Below are 10,674 nucleotides of genomic sequence, written 5' to 3'. Positions count from 1 at the left end.
AACGTATGCGACAGAAGTATGCTGCTATGGTAGGGAGGGATCAACTTTATGAGAGAGTAGCAAGGGAAGACGTTGGAAGAGATTGGGCCCTAATTGAGAGAGACCAAGCTCAAGCAGATTGGGATAGTCTGCAGATCCAACATGATGAAGCGCGAGAGAGGGAGACACAAATGCAGACAGAGGTGCAACAACTAGATGCTAAGATAGAGGCATTCAAAATAGAGCAAGATCGTGTGCGAGGAGAGCTCGAGAAACTTCATCAGACAGAGGTGCAACAACTATGTACTAAGATAGATGCACTTAAAGTGGAGCAAGATCGTGTGCAACAACTATTTGCTAAGATAGATGCACTCAAAGCAGAGCAAGATCGTGTGCGAGGAGAGCTCGAGACACTTCATCAGATGAGAACAGCAGATATACAAGTATCGCAGAGGACGGATGCACGACAACGGAGAATGCTAGCTTGAGACAGGCATTATGGCGAGCAGAGGAGCATCGAGAAGGGTTAGTTTTATTGTAGCCTGCAAATCCTATACCACCTATAAATTTTGATCTCATATTTTGTCATAGCCGTAAGAGAATATAAATTCTGTCCTCATATTTTTTCATAATCGTTAGAGATTGAATATTGTATGCGTATATGGGAAGACATTTTTAATGAATGATTTGATTTGACTATGTATTTATGTGTTGATGTGTTTTTATAAGATTATGATATAGAAATAAATAGATGTGATGTTATGATGATAATTTGGATTATTAGTCCCTGCCTGTATAGGCAGAGACTTATGTTTTCGTCTCGCTTTATTAGTCTCTCCTCGGGAAGCACGCCAACAAAAAATAAACAACTTTCCCAATGGTTCGCAACTTTTGATTAAAAAATAAAATTTTAGACAATTTTCTTCTTTTTATGATTGGCCCACCATATTTTTCCTGGAGATTTTTATATTTTTCGGTTAAAAATTAAAGGAAAAAATCTTGTGACCAATGAAAAACGGACAGAAAAAAATTGAAGAAATTTCCTAACGTTTAGTTTCTAAAGGTTTTGGTGGTTATGCGACATTCTACGAATTGTTATCATGTCTATGTGTGACGCTGGGAATTTAGGGCATTAACCGTCAGCATCCTCCAGATTGCTTTCACCATTAAAGAAGAAGGTGTAGGAAACTAAAACTCTTTGCGGGCCATGTCCCCTTCTTTACAGCCAATAATGACCTTCTTCCACTCCTCTCATTCAACCAGTTTTATTGTCGTTGTTCATTCAGCTAGCCTTCATCGTTGCTGCTTCGGTAAGTTAATTTTGCCTTAATGGTCAGACAAATAAGAATTTGATGTCTTGATGATAAGCTCATATATTAGCATGTGTGTGTAGGACTAGGTTTTTGTTTTGCATGTCCATTGAGCAAAGCCTGGTAATGTGTATCCAATTTAGGAGTTTTAAACCTTGAATTAGTTTCTGACCCAGGTAAGTGATTTCATCAGGAAGTGAAATACATGCATAGATAAAGAACCCCTGTAGCTTCTTACACAAGGGATGACTTAATTTACTATGATGACTTTGTCAAATTGAAACAAAGATGTCTACATTTCATTCACCATATGTTCAATTGAAAACATGACCATAGCGACACAGGTGTTGCCTATGTAAAGCTAGAGAAAAGATACACTTTGAATCCTTTGCAAATAGCTACATCTAGTCTTTAACTCCAAGGTTAGATTTACATGAACTTCAATGAAATCAATAGTTCAGTAGCTCATTTTGCAAGGCTTTCAGTAAGGAAATTACATGGGAAATTTGGGGCTCTATTTGCAATGGTGATTGCAAATAGTTTCCTTACAATAGAACAGGGTATAACTGAATTTGAGAACCTGAGGGTGCTTAGAGCTACCACAAGCCTAATAATTACCATAAAAAAGTGTTTCCGTACGGAAATTGCAGGGAAAATTCAGGCCACTCTTTGCAATTAGAATTGCAAATTGATTAATAACCTAATCATATACCACAATACACCTGGATTTAACGACTTGAAGATAACTTTACAATGACTCTCAACACTCAACAAACAAACCCTCTTGTCTAATAACATATGCCTCTGGCATAAGCTTGGCTGCTAAACTCTTGAAACATAATCAAATTGCTTCACATTCCATTGATTCTATCAATAAAACTTTATGAGCAACTACAACTTTTTTGAAAATCACAGCTTTAGACTGACAAAGAATGTACTCATATCATTGATGTGTTTGTCTTCTCCAGTTATATTATTGTAAGATACGAATTGAATTTTTATGTTGTTTTTATGGTTAATCACACAACTTTTTGGAAAATCACAGATTTAGTCTGGCAAAGAATGTACTCATATCATTGATGTGTCTGTCTTCTCCAGCAACATTACTGGATGATGCCAGTTGAATTTTTATGTTGATTAGTATCACTAAGATTTAACAATGCATGATATTTTTCGAACTCATTGGTTTATAGTATTATAAAAGTGTGGATTATTTATCGTAACTATTTGGTATTCTTTGCAATGCATCAGTATTTAATAGCAAATTTTTGGGAATCATATGCCTGTCAATATTTATTCAGTCTCCATGAAACAGGTCTATTCTTTTTAAAACAGATGTTATTGAGTGTGGTAGGGCTTTTGTCTCCTGTAGCTACAGCTTCCCCACAGGGCATTGCAGCACCACATAACTTTGCGGTGACACTCAACAGTCAACAAACAACCCTCCTGTCTAATAACATATGCCTCTGACATGGGCTTGGCTGCTAAACTATTGAAACAAAATCAAATTGCTTCACATTCAATTAATTCTGTGAATAAAATTTGTATGAGCAGCTACCATCTCTACAATGGTGAGCCTGAGACTGTCAACATGAATAAAACAAGCAGCCACCACATCTGCAAACAACAAGCAGAAGGCTATCAACACTAAACACCCAGTTTCCATGAGCGAACATTCACAAGACAATGAGTCACGCAACAACGCAAAATAAGACTGAGGCCCACAAGAATAAGTCTGAAAAAACCAAATTAAAAACATGTTTTTAAACTATATTTTAATGACAAACGCTAAGCCTTTTTCCATACACATTTTGGGGCAAACTAAAATGATTTTTTTTCTGTTTTCTTTAAGTCCGTCTAATTTCAAACTTTATATTAGAAATTTGGCAAACCCTGAGACATAGATACCAAATACATAGAAACTTCTTTAGGGCACTTTTTATTTACTGCACCTATCCATGCATATAACATAAATTTCTTCCCATAGTAACCAGCAAACTCGGCATCAGAGACACATCTGTACTCACATTTCCAGCAAGTATATTGAAAAGTTAATATAGTCACACCATTATCATATACTCATATAAAATGGCACTAATTTTAAAAAGAGATCAGTGCAATCTTTGACCAAGATTTTTACTTATTACCAAGTTGGTTAGATGATCATCCAAACAGTCAATGGGCAGTATGCTTTGTTAAATTTTAGTGATCAGTAATGACAGAATGCCTCAGAAAATATCCCCATGTGGAATGCGATGAGTGTTGGTGCTGCACAAAATGGAATTTTTTATTAAACTTCAGAAGTTTTTAAACCTGGAGCAAGTTTATTTTAAAATATTAAATTCTGTCGAAGGCTATTCAGTCTTTTGGTACATAAAACAACCAATGGTGAAGGAATGCGTAAGGTCAATAGATGCGGAAGTAAAACTCAAATTGCAATCACATTCTACCGAGTTCAAAGGTAAAATATGAAGAGATATAGCATGTGTTACAAGAAAATGACTTGACAATGCGATTAATAGAGAACAAGAGGCATTGTTGGGATAGAGAGTCGATGGTAGAAGTAACCCATGTGAAGTAAGAAGGTGTGCAGGGCATAAGAAACTGGTGTGTGGTTGTGTAAATAGGGAAGGGAATCGTGGAAAGTAGCAGTGACCCATGAAGGAAAGAGGGGCAGAGCGTGAGAGAAGTTTGTTTGTCTGCAAGTTTGAGAGGGCCATTAGAAGGCCATTATTGTAAAAGTGTTTTTACAGCTTTGAGGAGAATAAGATTAAATTCTTTGTTGCAATCTAAACACAAGAGTCTGTGTTTGTTTTCGTTTTTGAATTGTGAATTTCTATTGGCAAGAGGGTTTCTTTCTCTTGCATCACAAATCTTTCCTAACGAAAATTTGAAGGATATAGCATTTTATTTGGTTCTTTCAAGATGGTGATTATTTCACAATGTTTTAGCAGGATACTGCAATTTTCTTATAACCTTAAAGATCTATTGTATTACCAAGAAAAAAAAAAAAGTTTTCTGACTATTCATCTCAACTGCAATTTCCACACTAGAGATTGAATTTAAACCAACGATGTTTATCCTTAAGATATGGCGAGATTAATATCTCTTTCAAAGTTTGTATTGTCCATAAGATAACATTGTTTTTCTTAATATAGTAATAAGCTAGAGTACCAAGCTAAGGAGAATATAAAGTGACAAGGAAGGAACAAAATTGTCACATCTTCAGTCCAGGATCCGTAGCCACCTTATTTCAAGCTTGAAGGGGAGGCGTCACCCCTTTCCCATCATCGAGTTCGAAGCCCTCTTCCTTTAAGAAGTCCTCGAGCCAAGTAGTCTTTGGCGGGTTCCTCACGTAAAATAATTGAAAAATGAAATTAACATTCCTCTTCACTTCAACAGTCCTTTCCTTGGTAAATTCTTCCTCATCCATAGTGATAATGGGGAGTCTAGGCATCGGCCTGTTGTTTCTCATAAAAACATCATAATCTCTTGGCCTTGGTATGGTCCAATCATTGTCAATATTGACAAGAACCCTCTCCATTTCACCCAAGATGGAGGCTATGAAGATCTCCTTGCATAGAGCACCTGTGTCCTCTCTATTCTTGGTGAAGAACACCGTAATGGCCAAAAACAAGGCCGCCACATCATAGTTTGCCCTAGTTCGGTTAGCATTTGTGAGATAGTTTGGGCCAAGGATGTTCTCTACAACATCTAGTACTAAGGCATGAGGAAAGCGAATAGTACATTTGAGGCGATCCCTAGTGATGACCCCATCGAAGGCCATTTGAAATTACACTTTTTTTAAATCATAAGAGTAAATATTCTATTGGTTGATGACAATACATCCATTCTTTTTAAAATCCCAATATCTCATGAACATTAAATTTCATCTATTATATTATATTCTATATTAAGTTTTAGCTCTCTACAATATAGGAACAATAATTAACACTATATCAAGTCATACAAAATTTGAGATAACACGATTCAACTGGCATATAAGATTATTGCCAAATCCAAGTTTAGTATCCTTCACAATAAATAGAATACCAAATTCTCTTTTTTGCCTCCATGATCTCATGCCAAACCAAGATAACACAATAGAGCTACTCTGAATATATTTTATAAGAATCCACATTTTCTATATTTTGTACAAGAATCCCTACTCTATATGCTGCCACTAAGCCTTGAAACCAAGCCGGAGTGGTTCAAAATCTAAAGATGAACCGATTGGCTTCCTACAAAATATCATTTTAGAATCCTTAGAGCTGATGATATTCTATGGTCAAATAAATGACTATTGAGTCTTATTCCACAACTCTTCCTCATGGCACAACTCTTCACATGCTTGGCAAGTTGCTCGACACACTTCACATTTTCTATTCATGAGAAATTTTGGGATTTAAATTATGATAAACCTCTGTTAAAAAATCTATTAAAAAAGAATATGAATAAAATAACAAGAAGATTGATGTTTCAAGTAAATCATTGGTAATCCATTAACAGAAAATCTTTCTCCAACAACACTGACTTAAAGCTTGATGTGTCACAAGGATGTTCTATAGAAATAAAATAAGATAATTGGTTCCTAGGAAGAATAGAAAGGAGAGAGCTCATTTGATAGTATAGGACATCATATGCCTTTGAGAAAGAGAAGAAATGATTTCATATGCTATAAACCAATCAAAATGATTGAGAATCCATTTGAGCTTGCATCCTTACATTTCCTTGCCACAAAAGTCAATATTGAACAACACTTTTTGATTCCATGAAATTGGAAAATTACCATTTCAATTCAATAAAGATAATGATGAATTATTTAATTCAATAAATAATAAATGAAAGGATAAATTTTCAATTGGAAGATGAAGTTAATTTGTGAGGGAAGGAAAAGTTTCTAATGTATAGGCATAGTTTTGAATGATTAAAGTGGGATAGGCCTGAACCTTTAACATATCCGCTAAAAAGAACAACTTGGGGTGCATGAGGGTTGCAAACCCAGCCAAAAAACAAAACCCAAAAGACACAAAAACCTTTGATTCGATTGCCACAATTTTTTTTTTGTTCAATTAAATAAGAAAATTACCATTTCAATGAAGGAGGATAATAATGAATTATCAGTTTAATATATAATAAGTGAGAGGATGAAGTTTGTATTGAAAGAGGAAGTCAAAATTTTGAAGGAAAATAAAATTTGTAAGAGACTATGGTTTTTATTGGAAAGGGAAGAAATTTCTAATGTATAGGTGTAGTTAACTAATGAGATGAAAATGAAAATTTTTAAATGACATTTTATTTTTAAACATGACATAATATAAGTTTTATTAATTTCAGATGTAAAAAATATAAAATGAGAGTGAGAAATAATTAAGTATGATAGACAATACGTACACTAAATAACCTAACTAATTATTAATATTCTTTTTTACTAATCTTAGAATTATAATTCATATTAAATAATTAAATATCATTTTATTGAAATGAAAGTTATAGCTTATAAGACATAAATATAATTAAAATAATATAATTTTAAACCAACAATACTTCAAATTTATAATAATCAAGAACTACCGTGCAAATATACGGTAGCCCTACATTGTGAATTAAGGTTAATTTGTTTCCCCTTGGAATCTCTAAGACTTTTTTAAAATAAAATAATAATAAGTCATCTCCTATTCTATGGTCGGCCAACCCAACGCAACCCAAGCGGTGTCCTATGATATCATATAAATCCTATTGGAGAATGCTTTAACAAACCAAATCAGGTAACACGCGTACAGGAACAACAGATTGTTTATTTTACAAACCCTAGGGTCTAAAGTCTTCAGTTTTCAATTATACTCCTTTTTCGGCATTACTTGTGTTTTAGCCATGGCGAGCAGAGGATTTGAATTCCCTGTATCAGCAGGGAGTTCATCAATTCCTGTCATGTTTGGATCTTCGGCTTCTGTGCCACCGACACCTCTCTTTGGCACCACTGCGGTTTACGCGCCTGCACCATCCTTCCCCGGCACTGCGACTTACGGGCCTACTTCTTTCTTCGGCGGCAGTGCAGCTTACATGCTTACACCTTACCGCACTGCGGCTTACGCGACTACGCCTCTCTTCGGTGCCACTACGGTTTGTACGCCTACGTCTTTCTTCCCAATCCCCGCGCAATCTTCTGCACTCGATGTGTCTTTCAGCATTCCGAGCATACGATTTTCTACACCACCCATGCTTTTCAACCCTCCGGCAGGAAATTCTACTTCGACTTTTGTTACTCCGCCCACTTCATTTCCTTTTGGAACCTCAGCCACTCAATCTTCCTCTGCATCTCAACATTCACTTGCGTTTAGCAGTTTTGATTCATATTCTTCACCCACCGGTGCAACTACAATTAAAATTCCTGTGTGTGGTCAAGCGACTGCGCTAGTACAGACCACTACTTCTGATGCTGTAACCGTGCCATTTTCATCACGACCAAATTCCGCTACCAATTCCGCTGCATATCCCCGTTTTACGTTATCGTCTTCAGAGGCATCTATGACAACTCCTGCACCTTCAGTAATAGGTAAGTCTCTGTTTCGTAGTCACTGCATTATGATTTGTCATTTACCGTTTGATAAATATTTGGTTAGGCTATGGCGAAGCTTGAAAGTTTCCTAGTTTTCGGAATGTTAGTAGAGGTTCTAGGCTGCCTTGAAATGTTTTCTTTTGCTTTTAATATCTCAGGCAGGATTAGATCACATATCTGAAGACTTCTAAATGTAATCGCTCGTAAATTTGCACTTCTAAGCCTCAAGGTTAAAACCTACTATGTATGATTAACATAAATCAAATATGCTTTTTCTTCGCACAGAGTTTTTATAGATATAAATGAGTATGTGTCTAGAAATGAATTCGGGTTTGATGTGATTTGAGATATATAGAACTAACATTGTTTGGTGTTTTGGTTTCGCAGTTAACTTCGGAGAGTGGGATAGGCCAATGGATATAGCGCGCCAACATGACACTTTTAATCTTATGTTGAGACAACGTATGCGACAGAAGTATGCTGCTATGGTAGGGAGGGATCAACTTTATGAGAGAGTAGCAAGGGAAGAGGTTGGAAGAGATTGGGCCCTAATTGAGAGAGACCAAGCTCAAGCAGATTGGGATAGTCTGCAGATCCAACATGATGAAGCGCGAGAGAGGGAGACACAAATGCAGACAGAGGTGCAACAACTAGATGCTAAGATAGAGGCATTCAAAATAGAGCAAGATCGTGTGCGAGGAGAGCTCGAGAAACTTCATCAGACAGAGGTGCAACAACTATGTACTAAGATAGATGCACTTAAAGTGGAGCAAGATCGTGTGCAACAACTATTTGCTAAGATAGATGCACTCAATGTAGAGCAAGATCGTCTGCAACAGATATGTGCCAAGATAGATGCACTCAAAGCAGAGCAAGATCGTGTGTGAGGAGAGCTCGAGACACTTCATCAGATGAGAACAGAAGATATACAAGTATCGCAGAGGACGGATGCACGACAACGGAGAATGCTAGCTTGAGAGAGGCATTATGGCGAGCAGAGGAGCATCGAGAAGGGTTAGTTTTATTGTAGCCTGCAAATCCTATACCACCTATAAATTTTGATCTCATATTTTGTCATAGCCGTAAGAGAATATAAATTCTGTCCTCATATTTTGTCATAATCGTTAGAGATTGAATATTGTATGCGTATATGGGAAGACATTTTTAATGAATGATTTGATTTGACTATGTATTTATGTGTTGATGTGTTTTTATAAGATTATGATATAGAAATAAATAGATGTGATGTTATGATGATAATTTGGATTATTAGTCCCTGCCTGTATAGGCAGAGACTTATGTTTTCGTCTCGCTTTATTAGTCTCTCCTCGGGAAGCACGCCAACAAAAAATAAACAACTTTCCCAATGGTTCGCAACTTTTGATTAAAAAATAAAATTTTAGACAATTTTCTTCTTTTTATGATTGGCCCACCATATTTTTCCTGGAGATTTTTATATTTTTCGGTTAAAAATTAAAGGAAAAAATCTTGTGACCAATGAAAAACGGACAGAAAAAAATTGAAGAAATTTCCTAACGTTTAGTTTCTAAAGGTTTTGGTGGTTATGCGACATTCTACGAATTGTTATCATGTCTATGTGTGACGCTGGGAATTTAGGGCATTAACCATCAGCATCCTCCAGATTGCTTTCACCATTAAAGAAGAAGGTGTAGGAAACTAAAACTCTTTGCGGGCCATGTCCCCTTCTTTACAGCCAATAATGACCTTCTTCCACTCCTCTCATTCAACCAGTTTTATTGTCGTTGTTCATTCAGCTAGCCTTCATCGTTGCTGCTTCGGTAAGTTAATTTTGCCTTAATGGTCAGACAAATAAGAATTTGATGTCTTGATGATAAGCTCATATATTAGCATGTGTGTGTAGGACTAGGTTTTTGTTTTGCATATCCATTGAGCAAAGCCTGGTAATGTGTATCCAATTTAGGGGTTTTAAACCTTGAATTAGTTTCTGACCCAGGTAAGTGATTTCATCAGGAAGTGAAATACATGCATAGATAAAGAACCCCTGTAGCTTCTTACACAAGGGATGACTTAATTTACTATGATGACTTTGTCAAATTGAAACAAAGATGTCTACATTTCATTCACCATATGTTCAATTGAAAACATGACCATAGCGACACAGGTGTTGCCTATGTAAAGCTAGAGAAAAGATACACTTTGAATCCTTTGCAAATAGCTACATCTAGTCTTTAACTCCAAGGTTAGATTTACATGAACTTCAATGAAATCAATAGTTCAGTAGCTCATTTTGCAAGGCTTTCAGTAAGGAAATTACATGGGAAATTTGGGGCTCTATTTGCAATGGTGATTGCAAATAGTTTCCTTACAATAGAACAGGGTATAACTGAATTTGAGAACCTGAGGGTGCTTAGAGCTACCACAAGCCTAATAATTACCATAAAAAAGTGTTTCCGTACGGAAATTGCAGGGAAAATTCAGGCCACTCTTTGCAATTAGAATTGCAAATTGATTAATAACCTAATCATATACCACAACACACCTGGATTTAACGACTTGAAGATAACTTTACAATGACTCTCAACACTCAACAAACAAACCCTCTTGTCTAATAACATATGCCTCTGGCATAAGCTTGGCTGCTAAACTCTTGAAACATAATCAAATTGCTTCACATTCCATTGATTCTATCAATAAAACTTTATGAGCAACTACAACTTTTTTGAAAATCACAGCTTTAGACTGACAAAGAATGTACTCATATCATTGATGTGTTTGTCTTCTCCAGTTATATTATTGTAAGATACGAATTGAATTTTTATGTTGTTTTTATGGTTAATCACACAA

The 10,674-nt window shown here is 35.9% G+C and overlaps 1 protein-coding gene across 1 annotated transcript; it reads left to right on the top strand.

Moving 5' to 3' along the window:
* Positions 1 to 7,163: 7,163 nt before the first annotated feature.
* LOC131874816 (uncharacterized) lies at positions 7,164 to 8,735 on the top strand. Its single transcript, XM_059218734.1, has 2 exons — positions 7,164 to 7,845; positions 8,236 to 8,735. Exons 1-2 carry the CDS (start codon positions 7,164 to 7,166, stop codon positions 8,733 to 8,735), a joined length of 1,182 nt encoding a protein of 393 aa, XP_059074717.1.
* Positions 8,736 to 10,674: the final 1,939 nt, after the last annotated feature.

This window comes from Cryptomeria japonica, chromosome 4 (assembly GCF_030272615.1).
Source record: "Cryptomeria japonica chromosome 4, Sugi_1.0, whole genome shotgun sequence".
NCBI classification, from domain to species: Eukaryota; Viridiplantae; Streptophyta; class Pinopsida; order Cupressales; family Cupressaceae; genus Cryptomeria; species Cryptomeria japonica.
Note: the sequence above shows the minus strand (reverse complement) of the source record. Positions and strands in the feature narration are given on the sequence as shown.